Consider the following 18,834-nt stretch of genomic DNA (forward strand, 5'->3'; position numbering starts at 1 on the left):
CAGAAATTTTTAAGTAGTATATTATTAAAAGAACCTTAAACAAATACAGAAATAGTAACTTAAGTAAGACGGTCTTCTACCCTTACTAAAAAAATAAATGCCAGAAACCAAATCACTTAAATGAGCATCTACCCCTCCCCCCTCCAATGGGAAGAATTCAAGGGACTAAACAACTAAAGTAATGAAGGTACAAAATATAGCCATATAGAAAACCCCATAAAATAGAGTACAACTACAAATCAATGCAAATTGGTAAGATCAGCAAGCCTGGGTTATGCTACGGAAGGTGATTGTCTCTACAGTTAGACCCGGTCCAAACCCTAATAGCACACCCCAATCAAAACCTTCTCCAGTTGTGGCTTTTCCTTCCTTCATAGATTTATTCCTTATCTCATCCATAATGAACATCACAGTGGGGCTTGACATATTACCATATTCGATCAACACTTTCCTTGATGCCTTCAATTTATCCTCCTTCAAACCAAGGGTCACTTCAATCAGGTCCAAAATTGCCAGACCACCAGGGTGAGACACCCAAAAAATGGAATTCCAATCATTAATATCAATCTTGTTGAATGCTTCCTCCAAGCATTTTCTGATGTTCCCAAAAATAGTTTTGGCTACATCCTTGAATAAGCTGATTGAAAGACCCGTTTGATGCAAGTAGCCTTCAACCATATCATCCGAGTCTGGGAGAATTCGAGATCCTGCTGAGAAGAGTTGGAAAAATGAAAGCTCAACTGACGTGTCAAGGTCTGCACCAACTATTAAAGTTGTTGCGCCATCTGCAAAGATTGTCTGATCACCAACTATTACACTGATGTGTCAGGGTTTGCACCAATGATCTTCATCTCGTTCTCTCCATGCCTTCTCTGATGGTGATTGAGCCGGTGATAGCCTCGATCGAAAATCAACTGGTGGTTTTGCCATTTATCTTGCCCCAAACCTGATCTCTTGGAATTCTCGCAAGCAACGAACGGTTGCTCGCTCCTCCACGGAAGTTGAGTATAAGGCCCTAGCAGATGCTTTTGCATACTGATTTAGCTAGGATCTTTATTTGGTGAGTTGGAATTCCCAGTGTCTGGTTCCCTGATTCTTTGGTGCGATAATATAGGTGCTATTTATCTCTCTGCCAATCCGGTATTTCATGTGCGCACCAAACATGTGGAAATCGACTTCCACTTCGTTCGTGATCGTGTGGCTAACAAGCAATTGCAAGTTCAATTTATTTCCTCCAAATATCAATTAGCGGACACTTTTACCAAGGCCCTAGGTACTGCCCGTTTTCAATTCCTATGTGACAAGTTGAAGATTCGCGTTCTGGATTCTCCACCTTGAGGGGGTGTATTCAGGGTATAACTATCTTTCTCCCTTTGGATGCCACATGTGATAACGTTTCCAATTGAGGATGGCATCTTTGATTGAGGATCTCTTTAGAATTGTACATGTGATATAGAATCCCTGTGATAATGGCAACTCGGCTCTAACTGATTCACCGCATCTCAATTTCTATATTTTATGTATCATTGTTATCTTGTTTCCTTGTATAACTCCACAAAGGCTCCTGTACTCTATATATACTCCTCTTTGAGAGAGATCATTAAGGAATGAGATTATTCAATCTTAACATGTATACATGCTCCACACGTGCTCTATGGCCTCCTTCGTGCTTGGGATTCATAACAGCAAGCCTCTCCTCTATATACATCCTTAATCGGGGTTATATTTGGGCATTCTTACCCCCTGAACGTCAATCCATTGGTAGTTATAGCAAGCTTAATAACCTCAAGATTGGACCTTTGGAGATTCTGAGTCCCGATCAGCTACCCACATGGGGACGGGTGGGGACAGATCTGACCCCTTCATGGAGCATGGATCCCACACCCTAGAGGTGGGTCCCACACCCGTCCCCATGTGGGTAGAAAATCTGAACTCATTCTTAAGTGCATCAATTCTAGTGTGTACCAGTTGAAGTTACTATCTCATATTGAGATGCATGATGTCTTTAATGTATGACATTTGAAAACCTTATCTTGATGATTCGCTGGACCACTGTGACATGAATTCGAGGGCAAATTCTTTTAAATCGGAAGGGAATGATGCAGACTTAGAAGATTATCTTACAAGCCATTTCGGAAGCCATCGCTGATCAGGTGGAGGTTTGCCAAAACCATCCTAACGGGATTAGGCGCTCTGCGAGGATTCAACAACGTAAAAGTTGTCCAGCTTAGCCATCGTACAAGTAATTAGAGAGTTCTTGTAGTTTTCGAATCAGGCAAGTCATTAGAGCACTTTTAGTAGTTAGAGTTTTATTTGTTAAAGTAGTTGTAGTTAGGAGTTTATTTTTTACAATAGTTAGAGTTTCATTTTCTTAAGGAGTCGGTAGTTAAAAGAGTTTAGGGTTCTGGGAGTCTTGATTTAAGAGCTCTATGGTTGTAGAGAACGGCTATTCTCCTTTGATAACAATGGATTATTTTTTTCAAAAGATTTCTTTGGGTGAACCTAGAAGAGTTTGAACGAAGCCTTGAAGAGTTCCCATTTAAGATCCATCAATCATGAATCAAAGATGCATTTGTTAAATTCATCTGCAGCCATTTGGGAAATCACAAATCCTCCCAACTTCTCTCTTAGAAACTAGACCGAATTAAAGTCTCCTAAGGTCACCCATGGGACATTAATATGACTTGCCATCAAAGAAAGAACAGCCCAAAGAGCTTGCTTACCATCCAAAGATTTCGTCCCATAGACAGCCGAACATTCCCACACCATAGAAGAAGCCAATACACTGAAAAATGCAGTCCCAACATCTATTTGTGCTTTCAGAAATTTTGAAGTAGTATATTATTAAAAGAACCTTATTTAAATACAAAAAAGTAACATAGGTAAGAGGGCCTTTGGCCCTAACCAAAAAATAAATGCAAAAAACAAAAATCACATAAATGGCGTCTTCTCCCCCCCCCCCCCTCCCCCTCCTCCAATGGGAAGAATCCAAAGGACTAAACAACTAAAGCAATGAGGGCACAAAATATAGAGCCGTAAAGTAAACCCCATAAAACAGAGTGTAACTACAAATCAATGCAAATTGGTAAGATCAGCAAGCTTGGGTTATGCTACGTAAGATGATTGTCTCTACAGTTAGACCTGGTCCAAACCCTAATAGCACACCCCAATCAAACCCTTCTCCAGTTGTGGCTTTCCCTTCCTTCATAGACTTATTCCTCATCTCATCCAAAATGAACATCACAGTGGGACTTGACATATTACCATATTCGCTCAACACTTTCCTTGATGCCTTCAGTTTCTCCTCCTTCAAACCAAGGGTCACTTCAATCAGATCCAAAATTGCTGGACCACCAGGGTGAGACACCCAAAAAATGGAGTTCCAATCATTAATACCAATATTGTTGAATGCTTCCTCCAAGCATTTTCCGATGTTCCCAGAAATAGTTTTGGCTACATCCTTGGATAAGCTGATTGAAAGACCCGTTTGACGCAAGTGACCTTCGACCATATCATCCGAGTCTGGGAGAATTCGAGATCCTGCCGAGAAGAGTTGGAAAAGTGGGCGCTCAATTGATGTGTCAGGGTCTGCACCAACTATTAAAGCTGCCGCGCCGTCTGCAAAGATTGCCTGCCCAAGTAAAGTGTGGAAGTCGGTCTCGGTAGGTCCCTTGAAGCCACTAACCGAGTTTAACTCGGAGCAAACAACAAGGACACGAGCACCTTTATTATTCTCAGCAAGGTCTTTGGCAACACGGAGGACACTGCCACCACCATAGCAGCCTAGATGATACATCATGACACGTTTGACCGTCGGTGAAAGGCCAAGAAGCTTGATGAGTTGAAAGTCGGCACCAGGTGCATCGACACCAGAAATGGTAGTGAATACAATGTGAGTGATCTTTGATTTGGGCTGCCCCCACTCATTAATGGCTTTTAAAGCTGCTTCTTTAGCCAACTTGGGAACCTCAACAACCATAATATCTTGGCGAGCATCAAGTGTTGGAGCCATGGAATTGTAGAAGTCGGGGTTCTCCTCGATCATTTCCTCAGTCATATAGAGATGCCTTTTTATAATTGTTGATCTGTCACAGATTCGCTTGAACTTCTCCTTCAATTCAGTCATGTGCTCACTCTTTGTGGATCTGAAGTAGAAATCTGGGAAATCAGGTTGATAGACACAGTTGGATGGATTTGCTGTGCCGATGGCCAATACTGTGGCTGGACCCTGGGTGTGTTGTGCTTCATAGATTTCTCCAACTGATCCCATTGCTTCTTGATCTTCTCTTGGTTGGATAAATCTAATAAAGGGTGAGAAAAACTGAAATAGAGGAATGAAATAAGATGGAAATTAAGAAGGCTAAAGCAAGGGATGATTTGATGAAACAACAAAGGCAGATGTATGGGGTTTTATAGAAGACGAAAGTTTGAATGGATCAATTGACTGATGCAACCATGTGTTGAATTTTATAATTACCTAGACGTGGAATCAGCCTTTTTTGAAATCTATTTTATTGAAGATGAAGTCAAAGAGAGTTAAGAGTGATACAACTAATGTGAGACAACCTTGAGAGAACGTTGTTTCTCATATAAGAGAAATGTGAATTATAGGCGCCTTCTTTGACTAATTAAGGTCATTATGTTCATTTTTTTGGTTACTAAAAACAAAACTGAGTTCCTATAATCATAGGGGTGTTTGGTTCTTTGACTAACAGTAGGGTGGTCTTTTTCAAATTTAATTAGTCAAATGTGGATGCATGCCACACACCTAGACCAACCCAAGACCTTTAAAGAAGGAAAGTTTTGGAAAACCCTGGTCATGATTGTATGGGTGTATGCTTTGTTTATTGTAATATTTTCATGTATTATGAAAGGGCGCTGTTCTCTGTGCCGCAGCACAGTCTGCACCCAGGAACATGGGGGTGGGCGCAATGATCACCCTGCCCCCTGCACAAACTGCTTATGTGTCGGGGTGCAGGCTGCGCTGCGAAACAGAGAACATTCTCCCTATATGAGTCCATGCCGATTGATGGATATAGAGAGGGCTTGCAAGGCGTCAAAATTTAAAGTATATTTCAAGTAATTAACCTCACTTGTAGTCACATGCATCCCATATTGGAATATGTCTCCATCAAATCCAATTTGTTTTAAATAAATAATTTATTTTATTTTTTGCATGCATTTATATAACATGCTTATAAGTTAATTTATTCCATGTGTTTTCACCAAAAACTGTTCTCGACTAGAGATAGGACCAAACATTTAATTTATATGGCTTTTACATTATATGTCACTAGAAATGTGATTTCAGGACATAAACGTAATTACACATCAAATTTGTGTATAACATAGAATCTAGTAAAAATCTCACATGTGTTATTGTCTATTGAATAAGGATGACTTCCATACCCATCACTAGTTAAACTACAATTTCAACCCGTTTCTTCTTCTTCTTCATCCTCCTGCTAGGCTGCAACCATTTCCATGTAAAATTTTATTGAATGAAAATGCATGGGCTGTTGCAGTTCAACTGTTGTTCCCTACAGACCTTAGTGAAGATGTATGTAATGGATTGCAGTAAAATTTTTTAAATCTGGATGTATCTCATTCAGTTTCCTTGGACTAGTTGGATACTGTTCAATAAATTTAGATGTATCTTGTTCCATTTCCTTGGCCCAGTAGAATAATGAACAAGACACCAACCAAAACCTAGGTTCTAGCCTTTCTCCTGTGTATTTCCTTCTAGCTTTTTTTTTTGGCTAAGGATCAACAAGAATATATTAAAGGAATAAAGAATACAAGAATTTAATGTCCAGGCATACCCAGACAAATATAGAAACACCATGCTAAGGCCAAAAGCCTACAGCCAAAAGGAACCCAGAACCAAGCTAAGGCCAAAAGCAAATAGCCAAGAAAGAACACAAAACCACACTAGTCAAATCTGAATCTAGGTCTACCCTTAGCATCATCAGACAAAAGGCTCCAGGCTCATGAAGGAAAATCCGAAACCCCAGGAGAAGGCACACCATTGTTCGCCGCTAACGTAGCTAGGAAATCTGCTACAGGGTTGGCTGCACGGAAGCAATGGGTGATCTTCCAAGAGATAGGTAGCAGAAAGGGTTGCAAGCCAATCCATTGCTACCTGACGAACCAGGGGATCGAACTAGAATAGAGAGCACCCACAACAGACATGGAATCACATTCCACCCATAAGCGAGTCACACCCTGTTATACCCATACCCCGGATCATAATTAATTATTATTTCTCCCTCATGACGTGTGGATACCGCTGCCATGTATGCTGGTGACCTGTTCTTGATGATGGTCAAACCCAGCTACAAAATTATTGACCATGGTACGGGTTTGCCTGTAGAGGGAACTATCGGGGTCATGGGTGACAAACCATGACGGCTAAGAAGTAAGTTATAACCTTTAATTTTACTTATTTACCCTTTCCCTCGAGGCCTTCGAAGTACGGGCCAAGGTTTGAACCGCCCGGGCTATTTTAGTTGAGTAGGAGATATTTTATTTGTGGGTCCCACTTGCCTTGGAAAGCGTGTGAAGGACTTGTGTCCCCATACCATGTGGACCCCATTCTTTAATAATCTTATTCCCTATTCAGAACTAATGGATTGACCCATTTAACTTAAAATAATCCATTTGGCTTAATAACCCATCCAACCTTGGTGACCCATTTAACTTGGATCTACCCATTCAACCTATTTGACCCATTTGACTTGTGGGATAAAAAATGGGTTTTATTCTATTTCTTGCCCAACCAATTGGACCCATCCTTATTGGGTTCTTTTCTAATTAAAATCAGTGGGTCGACCCATTTAGCACTTGACCCATTTAACTTAAAGGACCCACGACCCATTTTCTATAAATAAGACAAAAAGGGGGGGGGAGAAGCATTCATTCTCATTACTTCTCCTCCAACCAAAAACGTGGGAAGAAGGGAAAGAAGAGAAAGAAAGAAGAAAGGAGAGGAAAAGAAGGAAGGAGAAAAAGGAGGAAGAAGGGTGGAGAAGTGGTCTTGGAGGCTTGAAGATCTCACTTCTTGGAGCCTCAACGTGGAGCTCTTTTACCTTGGGGTAGGTAAGCCATTAAATCCCACTTCACTTCTTCTATTTTTGGGTATTAAGGTTTGGAAAATAAAAAAGACTTGACCTAGGGTTCTCTTGGAACCCAAGGAATCGATGGAACCTCTAAGCCTTGGTTATTGTGGAGTTGTTTTACTCCATGGCTTGCTCTAAAGCTCTCAATCTCATTCTAATTGAAAGACCTAGGGTTTCTACCCTATTTGAGCTATAGATTAGGTTCTCCTTGGTTTCCCTCTTGAATCCTTTGGGATATATAGACCTAATGAGATCTTAGAACCCTAATGGACCTAGGAGGAAGTTTCCTTGAAGCCTCCTTACCTTTAAACCCCTTGGGAAAGGAACCCCTGGTGAGAAACCTTTCAAATTTCAGTTCTGCAGGTATGTGATTTTACATATGATTTCAAGACCTACGAGAAACCACTTGTGCAACTGCACTTGGCAGAGACATTTCTGAGCCCCTGGTTTTCTAGGATTTACCTGTGATTTTAGAAATTGGGCATGAGACCACTCCTGCAACCACTCTACTTCTGAAACCTTGTACTTAAAGTGATTATGGGAGACCTTTTGGGGATCCGTCCCTTTACTTATTTAACCCTATTCTTACTCCTTGTCTAGGTTTAAAACTCCCATCTTGTGGCATATTACTTAATTGCGGTGACAACTCATAACATCGGAACATAACTTATATGTGAGTGGGTTTGGTTGTTTGGGCTTGATATTATTATTGCATTGCATATTATGTCATCATTATAAATTATTAAGCATGCTTGCACATATTGCATACTTTTATATATGAATGTTATGATGTTGATTGGAGATGCTTTACTTTGATGGGTCTCGGTGCCGGTGCCGAAACCCCGGATACTATATACATTATGAAGTAATTATGTTGAATGTCATGTTAAACTGTATGCGCCGTGCCGTGCTTGTAACCAGGCACTAAACCAGAAAAAAAGTTGATGCGCCCAGATTACCTCTCGGGACGATAGGAATTGCATGTAGTATATCTGTGGCTAGGACTTGCACCCTTATGCTACGACCCTTACCAACAGGGATTTATGTGTTGGGTAATCAGTACACCGGATTCTGTGGAGGTGGGAGAGGCCAGTCATGGTAGTATTGGTTATCAGGGGTCTGCCACTGAGTGGTCTTGGAGGCTTCGATCGACGTAGGTCCCAAGTGACAATTGAGGTTTCATTGTGGCGATAAGTTAAGTGACCCACAATGTCTCCCGAGTTGTCACAGTAGCATATACCTCTGACTTAGTTGTGTGATAGGTGGAAAAATGGAATTAACATGTGCATGCATCATTAGACTATGTGAATTGTGTGTTTGTGTATCCCCATCCCCTCACTGGCTCAGTGGAGCTAACCCCCTCGTGTACACATTTTCTTAAGATTATGATGCAGGTATGGAGGAGCCGAAAGCTGGGTTAGAGGAACATGGCAACGGGTGTCCTTGTGACGATTGTGCCTACGAGCCGTGAGAATTCTAGGGACTTGTTCCCCTTTTATTTATTTTAGGGCGTAGGCTCATGTATAAACATTTACTGTTATACCCTTGTTGATAGTTATTAGATGGTAATGGAAAATGGATAAATTATAGTATTTATCATTTATGCTTTGATCATTTTGTAACTATTTGATTTTATACGCTTCCGCAAAACTATTGATCTTTTAGAATGTAATATTCCCCTTTCCGTACTCTGATATTATATTGTTTTAATATTGGTTATGACTGTGCATTGGGACATTGTGTCAGTGATCCTGGTAGCTTAGTAGGATGACACACGTTGTCCTAGTCACCCCCTTGAATTGTATTTTATCCCTTATCTGGGATGGGGGCGTGACACACCCATTTCCTTAGCTCTCAACAAACCATGAAACAGATCCATAAACTCCGCCACATAATTGGATTTAATGCCAAGAAAGAAGCTAAAGGCCGTTACTAAGGCTGCCCGATCATGCCTAAAAATGCCACCAGCCCCAGCCTTCCCAGGATTCCCTAGAGAACAGACGTCAGTATTAAGTTTCACCCATCCTTTAGGGGGACCGTACCATCGGACTTCTGTAATGACCCAAGCAGGCTTAGGGAGCACAAGAATGTCCAACAATCTAGCACAAGAAAGATCAAGCAAGGAAGAGACTAGGAAAGAGAAAGCCCTGGAAATCCCCCTCAATGAAGTGAGAAAAGAGGAGAAAAGTGGTTCCAGGCCCTTGGCCTTCCTCTCAAACTTTCTGTAATTCCACTCAGACCAGATGCAAAGGAATCAAGACCAAACCGGACAGCTAGGCATCTGTCATGGGGACAGAATTGGCTTTCCTTTTCCACCACATAAAGAACTCCAACAGGAGCAGGGAGCCAGGCCAAAGGACATTAAACAGGATCATAAACTGCTGCCAAAGGTATCAAGCAAAAGAGCACTCCAAGAAAATGTGATCGTCCGATTCCACATAGGCCTTACAAAATTCACAGCGTGAAACCAAGGAAACCTCTTTGCTAGACAAAGCCATATCCGTAGGCATTTTGCCATGAACCAATCGCTAAGCAAAACAGGAGTGCTTAGGAAGGAGGGATTTATTCCACACCAAATTACTCCAAGGGACATTAGGACATTTCTTCCTTAGCACCTCCCAAGCCGAATTCACAGAAAACACCCCTGAGGGAGTGATACCCCAAAAACAAGTGTCCAAGGTAGGCGGGATGGACAGGCAAATATTATTTATGACTTCAAAAATATCATTAAGAAAAGAAGAACGGACCTGAGGGAGGGACCAAGACCCATCAGAAATGAAATCTGAGACCAAAGCAGCTTTATCCAAAAATATCTCCGAGCCAAGCCCTGAAGCATCTACAATCGATTCAATACCCAGCCAACAAGCATTCCAAAAGCTAATAGATTTGCCATTACTAATAATCCACCTTTCTTGCTACTTAACAAAGTCCCAAATTTTACAAAGACCCGACAAGATTAAGGAGGACAAAGAAGGGGACTTTAAGGAGCCATTAGGGGAGACAAACCTTGAATGCAAGAACTTACAAACCATCGAGTCATCATGCAAAATCGACCAAGCCAACTTACACAGCAGTGCCCTGTTGATGTCACGAAGGCGTCGGATGCCCAACCCCCCTTCTGCTTTTGGCTTGCAAACCGATTCCCACTTGGCCGTCAAACCTCTTTTAGCCTCAATCTCTCCCTACCAAATAAAATTATGAATCCATCTCTCCATCAAAGACACCAGGGAAAAGGGCCACCAATAAACACAGAAGATGTGAACCGGTAAACTTAACACCACAGACCGCATAGGCTCCACTCTACTTGCAAAGGATAGCAGCTTACCTTTCCAACTTGAAAGGCGCTGCATGAATTTATCAACCAAAGGCATCATTCTCTCCCTAGTAACCCTCCCTTTAAAAATCTCCACACCCAAGTATCTAGTAGAGAGGTCACACAAAGGGATATTAAGCATATCAAAGATCCGCCGTCTTCTAGAAGGGGTGGTAGTGCCACAGAAGAGCTTGCTTTTATCTAAATTGAATTTCTGCCCTGAAAAACCTTGGTACTTTTCCTGGAAAGATTGCAGCTCTTTGGCATACCTGAGAGAACCATTAATAAAAATAAACATAGCGTCAGCAAAAAGAAGGTGCCCTGGGGTAGGGACTCCTCTAAGGGCTCTCAAAGGGAGGAGCTTGCTATCCGCCACCAGCCGATTCAATCCTCTACACAGGATTTCCTCCGCTAGGATAAATAACAGGGGGAGAGTGGGTCACCTTGACGCAGCCCTCTTTCCACACCAAAAAAACCAACGGACCACCATTCACAAGAACAGAGATCCTGTAGAAGACAATAGAGTGTGCAGCCAAAGAACCCACCGATTATGAAGCCAAATCTTTGCATCACCGAGAAGAGAAACTCCCAAGAAAGAGAGTCATAAGCCTTCGAACATCCGCTTAAGGCCAATGCCACCACCCCTGACCGCCTTATGCATAAGATTACTCAGCTCAGAAGCCAAGCAAATATTAGTAAAGATGACTTTCCCTTTCTGCAAAGCACCCTGCTCCCCTGAGATAAGGCGAGGAAGAAACACCCCCAACCTGTTCGCCAAAATTTTAGAGATAATTTTGCAGAAGAAGTTCCCCATACAAATTTGGGTAAAACTTGTCCAGGGAATGGAAATGACATAGGTCTCCAACAATGCACTCTTCCATATATAATATGGAAAGCTAGGGTGCCAGGATATTGGCCAAAATTCGCAACGATGAAACAACTGATAATAGCTAAACTAGAAAGATAAAGGAGAAGGATAAGGAGGGGTGCTAGACTGCTGGGTATAGGCATTAAATCCATGCGATAAATTTGCTCCCATTGTTTTGGACAAAGGATATCTCAAACTAAACGAGAAGAGGTAAAAAATGCAGAACAATTGCAATGGCAAGAAATACGATATTGATGTAGCAAAGGATACAATAAAGTTGTTGACATGGGTTAGATGATGGAAAGATAGAGCTGAAACCCTCCATTGGCAACTGTAACTGTTCAGAGAACCTGTCCATGCGCTCCATCATCGAACCCATTTCAGTGGGTGAACAGTGCTATCGCCGGATTGGAGATTGGAGCTCCTTGCAGGTCACCGGATTGTTGGAGAAGAAAGAGGTGAGATGGACGATGAGGTTGGAATGGTGGAAGGTTAAGGAGATGGGATTGGGTTTTGTAATGTAAGGGTAAAGGGGTAAAACTACACTAATGAAGGGTAATATGGTCATTTATGACTTTTTTGCTTCAACTAATGGTTTCAACTTAACGGACTGGGTTTATTTGTAATCCCCACCATAGTCCAAGGGAGGTACATGTAAATTGCTCAAAAAATATAAAAAGGGGATTTTTAGGGAGAATGAAAAAGTAGAGGAAGAAAACATGTGTAATGCCGACATACCTCTTTCTCATAGAAATTAAGGTATTAGAAATGGTCAATAAAAATATAAAAAGGGGATTTAACGTATCGGTATCGGGTATTGTATCGGTCGGGTGATTTTAAGAGACGTATCATATCGTATCGTATCGTTTTGGAGATACGTATCGAACAATACAAATATGCATAGACCAAGATACACATGGAAATACACTTTTAGAACAAAAAACAATATAAATAAGCAATATATAATAAGTGTCATGCATAAAACCTAAAATGGTGAATAATGTATAACCAAACAAGTGCATTAAATTGAAATTATTTTAATAGATGAAGTTTCTCACATGTTGTAATCGTCTATAGCCCTGAAGAGTATTGGATGATGCAAAGGATGATGTTGTAGCACTCCTTGATTCGTTTTTTAGTTTAAAAGTGAGAAAAACCAAGATTAAATGCAAGATTTTAGACTCTTGGTTGAGAGTTTTCCTTCATTTTTTCGTTAGATTAGGAATTGTATCGAGTCTGTGAGTGAAAATGGCTTTTTTATGGAATGTATCGATGGTATTGGTACGTATCGGTATGTATCGGTGCATATCGGTATGTATTAAGCCATATCAGCCAATACATATCGATATGTATCAATACGTATTAAACCACCCACTGAACCCTTTACTGGACCTATCGATGGTATCGATACATATCGGTCGTATCGTATCATATCGTATTAGCCCGTATCAGTCAATACATTTCGATACACTTCGAGACAATTCATTTAAAAAAAAAAAAAAAAAAAAAGAGACGTATTGCTATGTATCATATCGGCATTGACCAATATCGATACATATCGGTCCGTATCATATCGTATCGGTCGATACTTTAAACCATGAGTGCAACACCATTATATGCGCAAATCAAGTGGTGAAATTAGAACATGTGTATTTCTATGATTTGACCATGTGAGATCCCAAATATCTATTTCAATGTATAAGTTGTATTTTATGATCACACAAAAATTGTGTTGCCTAATTAAATGATGGGTGAGAGAACGCTAACTAGTCGCATGCTTTGCCCAGCTCCCATGCCTAGACATAGAAACCACTATGTCGCCAGGAAATGACCACCTTGCCCACATGAAAAGGCAGAAATCCCATAGGGGCAAGCCTGTCATTTTCTGGTGATAGGGTGGTTCCTATGTCTAGGCATGGGAGCCACACTAGGCGCACGACCGGTTAGCGTTCTTTATCCCTTGAATGATATTTGATTGTTAAATATGTAATTTATGGAGAATCTAATTATAACATGCTAATGCTTTTTTTTTTTTTTTTCCGCTAAAAGATCATATATATATATATATATATATATATATATATATATATATATATATATATTAAGGAAAAGAGAGAACCAAAATACAAAAACAAAGGGCCTAAGCCACGCCCCAAAAAATGCAAAATGTTTTCCCCACCTTCGGCAATGCCATTAGCAGGGGAAAACAAAATGCCAATATAACAAAAGACATAAAGAACCCAAGGTAAACCAATCTGATCCCGGTCTACCCTGTGCACCCAAAATAAGGTAATTCTAAACCAGAGCCGGCAATGACACCATCACCGAAGAAACTTGTTGAACCGCTGCAGATTTTGCCAAGAAGTCAGCAATAGGATTTGCTTCACGGAAGTAGTGAGAGATTTTCCACACAATCGATTCTAGAAAAGAATGGAGCCCATACCAAAGCTATCATAAAAACCAAGGGAAAATTTTCTTAGCAACAAGCAAAAAAACCGCCATCGAATCGCACTTTAATCAAATAACTGTATATAACCAATTATTTTATGTAAAATAGGTTTTGCAAAAACCATTTCCAAAATGGTATTGAATCCAGATTCCGATCCGACCATACACAGACAACCTCAATCTCGGTGTTCCCCAATCGGGTAGTGGTGACCTATTGAGTAACTCCTTCACTCACAAAGTGTTCGCACATTCCCAGAACACCAACTTTGACACACTTGAACCTCAGTCATTGATGAACCAAAGATTGTGATCACACTTTGCAGTGACAAGGTCCCCTCAGGTACAGGGCCTCGGTGACACTTGTCTATCCCTTCCTACATCTGATAGTAATACATGAGGGAATCGACAAAGTAGATTCTTCGCTAATACACACATCGAACATGTGAGTACTTCCTACCCTGATATCACATGTCTAGGCATATCCAATGCGACGATCATATGATAAGGGTGGCCAACCCAAACCCCAGTCGTGACTACCATTTTAAGTAATACTTACGGACACATAATGCTCATAAAGTTTATATCGTATGTGAAAATATTAAACCAAATTGTATAAAGGTTCAATATAAAGTAAAATCAGATTGAACAGGACCGAACCAGATTTGATGGACACATAAATCCAACAATAATAACACATGTGAGATTTGTACTAGATTCTATCGTATACACGTAATCGATGTATAATTACATTTATGTCCCAAAATCATCATTTCTAGTGGCATACAATGAAAAAACCACATAAATAGGCTTGTCGAGAACAGTTTTGGGTGAAAACCCATGTAATAAACTTACAAGCCCGTTAAATAAATGCATACAAAATTTATTTATTTAAAACAAATCTGGGTTTTATGAAGGCATATTCCAACACAGGGTCTGGATGAATGCCAATACAAGTGAGGTTATTTGATTGAATTAGACTTTAAAATTTGACACGTTGTTATTGTAGACCATGTCCTCTCTATTCATCGATCGGACTGGACTCATGTACTTTTTATATTGCAACAATATTTCATTCACCATATTAGAAATCATAAAATAGAGACAAAAAAAAAATCCTAACAAAATGGCTACATTAATTGTTGTCACAATCCAAGTATCGAAAGACCTTTTCTCGTTGCATGAACTGTTTATGAATCTAAGTTAACACAATTTTTCTTACCAAAAAAATAAATAGATAAAATTAACACAATTTTGCAACTCTAATGAAATATTGTATTAGAAATTATATGGAGAATAGTGGTACTAAGGTTTAAATTCCATACATATCAACTTGGTCCAAGTATTTTGTTTTTTGGGGGGACACTCAATTTGGTTCAAGTCAAATGAGTTTGATAAATACATATATTTAAAAAGACCACGCCACCGTTTATTGACTGAGAGATCAGCCTTTGAGTGAAAATTTTATCATCACTCACTCTTTTTTCTGTTTTTTTTAAAGATTTTAGTAACAAAAAAAAAATGAACATAATGACCTTAATTAGTCAAAGAAGGCGCCTGTAGTTCACCTTTCCCTTCTACAACCAAAACCGGATGGATACAAAACATTGCTATCAAGTTAAACATATATATGAAACAACGTTCTCTCACGGTTGTCTCACATGCCAAATATTTATTATTATTTTTTTTTTTTCCATTTCCAAAGTTGAAGTCCCACATGATTATCATTCAATAATATTTAGTCAGATATTAATTAGTTGTATTACTCCAACTCTCTTTGACTTCATCTTCAAAAAAAAAAAAAAAAAAAAAAAAAAAAGGGCTTCAAAAAAGGCTGATTCAACGTCTAAGTAATCATAAAATTCAACACATGGTTCCATCAGCCAATGGATCCATTCAAACTTTCGTCTTCTATAAAACCCCATAAATCTGCCTTTGCTGTTTCATCAAATCATCCCTTGCTTTAACCTTCTTAATTTCCATCTTAATTCATTTCTCTATTTCAGTTTTTCTCACCCTTTATTAGATTTATCCAACCAAGAGAAGATCAAGAAGCAATGGGATCAGTTGGAGAAATCTATGAAGCACAACGCACCCAGGGTCCAGCCACAGTACTGGCCATCGGCACAGCAAATCCATCCAACTGTGTCTATCAACCTGATTTCCCAGATTTCTACTTCAGATCCACAAAGAGTGAGCACATGACTGAATTGAAGGAGAAGTTCAAGCGAATCTGTGACAGATCAACAATTAGAAAAAGGCATCTCTACATGACAGAAGAAATGATCGAGGAGAACCCCAACTTCTACAACTCCATGGCTCCAACACTTGATGCTCGCCAAGATATTATGGTTGTTGAGGTTCCCAAGTTGGCTAAAGAAGCAGCTTTGAAAGCCATTAATGAGTGGGGGCAGCCCAAATCAAAGATCACCCACATTGTATTCACTACCATTTCTGGTGTTGATGCACCTGGTGCCGACTTTCAACTCGTCAAGCTTCTTGGCCTTTCACCGACCGTCAAACGTGTGATGATGTATCATCTAGGCTGCTATGGTGGTGGCAGTGTCCTCCGTGTTGCCAAAGACCTTGCTGAGAACAATAAAGGTGCTCGTGTCCTCGTTGTTTGCTCCGAGTTAAACTCGGTTAGTGGCTTTAAGGGACCTACCGAGACCGACTTCCACACCTTACTTGGGCAGGCAATCTTTGCAGATGGCGCGGCAGCTTTAATAGTTGGTGCAAACCCTGACACATCAGTTGAGCGTCCACTTTTCCAACTCTTTTCAGCAGGATCTCGAATTCTCCCCGACTCGGATGATATGGTTGAAGGCCACTTGCGTCAAACGGGTCTTTCAATCAGCTTATCCATGGATGTAGCCAAAACTATTTCTGGGAACATCGGAAAATGCTTGGAGGAAGCATTCAACAAGATTGGTATTAATGATTGGAACTCCATTTTTTGGGTGTCTCACCCTGGTGGTCCGGCAATTTTGGATCTGATTGAAGTGACCCTTGGTTTGAAGGAGGAGAAACTGAAGGCATCAAGGAAAGTGTTGAGCGAATATGGTAATATGTCAAGTCCCACTGTGATGTTCATTTTGGATGAGATGAGGAATAAGTCTATGAAGGAAGGGAAAGCCACAAGCTGGAGAAGGGTTTGATTGGGGTGTGCTATTAGGGTTTGGACCGGGTCTAAGCTGTAGAGACAATAATCTTGCGTAGCATAACCCGAGCTTGATGATTTTAACAATTTGCATTGATTTGTAGTTACACTCTGTTTTATGGGGTTTTCTGTATGGCTCTATATTTTGTGCCCTCATTGCTTTAGTTTTTTAATCCCTTGAATTCTTCCCATTGGAGGGGGGGAAGAAAAGATGCCCATTTATAAGATTTTGATTTTTGGGTATTTGCTTTAAGATTCTTTTAATAATACACTACTTAAAAATTGCTGAAAGGGCAAATAGATGTTGGGACTGCATTTTCGATTACTGATTGGCTTCTTCAATATTGTGGGAATGTTAATTGTCTAAGGGGACGAAATATTTGGATGGTTGACGAGCTCTTTGGGCTGTTCTTTCTTTGATGGCAAGTCATATTAATGTCCCATGGGTGACCTTAGGAGACTTTAATTCGGTCCGATTTCAAAGAGAGAAGTTGAGAGGATCTATGATTTCCCAAATGGTGATAGCTGAAAATTTAACAAATGCATATTTGATTTGGGATTCATGGATCTTAAATGGAAAGGTAAGTTCCATTAATGCAATCCTTGGTTGAGGCAAGGACCGACCGGAGTTATGATAGAGATTATGCAAACCAGAGAAATAAGTAACGGAACTTGTGATTCTTCAAGACTGCTGGAGGAAACTCTTCAAGGTTTCGCTCAATCTCTTCTAGGTTCAAAAGTAGGAAATCTTTAGAAAAAGAAATTTGTTGATATCAAAGGAGATTGACCGTTCTCTACAAACATAGAGCTCTTAAATAAAGACTCCCGAAAACCTAAACTCTTTTAACCACTATTGATGATATAGCCCTCTCTTGTGGTTGTACAACTCAATCTCCTATTTCAGGCAACCGTGATCACATGCGATATGGATTCCCCTCTAGATGGAAGCTTCATCAACAATCTATGTCAATATGTAAATCATATATTCTATGTAAACTTGGTTATTTGTTTCCTTGTACATCTCAACCTCTTGTATTCTTGTATATATTCCCTCCATTGAGGAATCAGGATTTTATGGGAATAATATTACTCTAACATGCGTCCTTGCTACAACAAGCTGCTCATCTCTAATCTTTTTTCTGATTGACCACGGCTGGCTCCCCCACCAACTCCACCGCTGCCTCTACTCTTGGCCAAGATCCTCCTCCTATTGGTGGTGCAGCACCCTCTTTTCAACATGCACACCATTACATCTCCTTGAAACTCACCTCTACGAACTTTCTTTATTGGCATACCCAGATTGAACTGTTCCTGGCTGTCTTGGATCTCTTTGGTTATCTTGATGGCACAGTCCCTTGCCCTGATGATCCCACTACTGCTGCTGCCTGGCATCGCTAGGACTCGCTTATCCTCAGTCTTCTCATCACCTCTATTACTGAAGAGGCTTTCCCTCTCATTCTTGGGAAAACTACAAGCAGCAATATATGGCAATCTCTGTGCACTGTATTTTCTTCTCCTTCAGAGAATCGTCTAATGTCTCTCACCATGGCCATGCAAGACCTCACTCAGAAGCCTGATGAATCTGTTTCTCAGTTCCTCTAGCGCGACAAATCCATCTCTGGCGAACTCAGTGCCGTTGGACATCCTTTGCGCCCGACTGCATTCAACTAACATATTTTTCGTGGTCTCAAATCTGACTTCCATTCTATGGTCGATTCTCTCTTAACCAGGATGGATGCTATTGCTAAAGATGATCTTCATGCCATGCTCTTGAGTCACAAATTCCTTCATGGCTCCTCTTTGAAGAAGTTGGCACTATCTGAGTCTTCTCCAACCTATTCGTCTCCGGCTGCCAATACGGTGCAGCCTCCACCACCTCTCCTGCCTCCAACTCTCCCCAAGCAAACTGTGGTGGTAGGGGTTTTTGTGG

The 18,834-nt window shown here is 40.5% G+C and overlaps 3 protein-coding genes across 3 annotated transcripts; 1 reads left to right on the forward strand and 2 right to left on the reverse strand.

Annotated features, from left to right (window-relative positions):
• Nucleotides 1-258: 258 nt before the first annotated feature.
• On the reverse strand, nucleotides 259-930 carry LOC122638953 (acridone synthase 2-like). The gene is made up of 2 exons (XM_043831803.1): nucleotides 868-930; nucleotides 259-798 (listed from the first exon to the last, which is right to left on the reverse strand). The coding sequence occupies exons 1-2, from the start codon at nucleotides 928-930 to the stop codon at nucleotides 259-261; spliced, it is 603 nt and encodes a 200-aa protein (XP_043687738.1).
• Nucleotides 931-3,059: 2,129 nt separating this feature from the next.
• LOC122639731 (chalcone synthase 2-like) lies at nucleotides 3,060-7,636 on the reverse strand. The gene is made up of 2 exons (XM_043832663.1): nucleotides 7,624-7,636; nucleotides 3,060-4,284 (listed from the first exon to the last, which is right to left on the reverse strand). Exon 2 carries the CDS (start codon nucleotides 4,268-4,270, stop codon nucleotides 3,092-3,094), a length of 1,179 nt encoding a protein of 392 aa, XP_043688598.1. The 5' UTR covers nucleotides 4,271-4,284; nucleotides 7,624-7,636; the 3' UTR covers nucleotides 3,060-3,091.
• An 8,126-nt stretch (nucleotides 7,637-15,762) lies between these two features.
• LOC122639736 (chalcone synthase-like) lies at nucleotides 15,763-16,923 on the forward strand. The gene has a single exon (XM_043832666.1). It carries the CDS (start codon nucleotides 15,802-15,804, stop codon nucleotides 16,900-16,902), a length of 1,101 nt encoding a protein of 366 aa, XP_043688601.1. The 5' UTR covers nucleotides 15,763-15,801; the 3' UTR covers nucleotides 16,903-16,923.
• Nucleotides 16,924-18,834: the final 1,911 nt, after the last annotated feature.

Source organism: Telopea speciosissima, chromosome 9, assembly GCF_018873765.1.
Source record: "Telopea speciosissima isolate NSW1024214 ecotype Mountain lineage chromosome 9, Tspe_v1, whole genome shotgun sequence".
Classification (NCBI taxonomy): Eukaryota; Viridiplantae; Streptophyta; class Magnoliopsida; order Proteales; family Proteaceae; genus Telopea; species Telopea speciosissima.

Excerpts from the sequence above, each read along its gene's own strand:
- LOC122638953 (XM_043831803.1), bottom strand. The coding sequence starts at position 930 with ATGGCAAAACCACCAGTTGATTTTCGATCGAGGCTATCACCGGCTCAA. Across the intron at positions 799-867 it reads CTCAATCACCATCAGAGAAG|ACAATCTTTGCAGATGGCGC; the intron begins GCATGGAGAGAA and ends GTTGGTGATCAG.
- LOC122639731 (XM_043832663.1), bottom strand. The coding sequence starts at position 4,270 with ATGGGATCAGTTGGAGAAATCTATGAAGCACAACACACCCAGGGTCCA.
- LOC122639736 (XM_043832666.1), top strand. The coding sequence starts at position 15,802 with ATGGGATCAGTTGGAGAAATCTATGAAGCACAACGCACCCAGGGTCCA.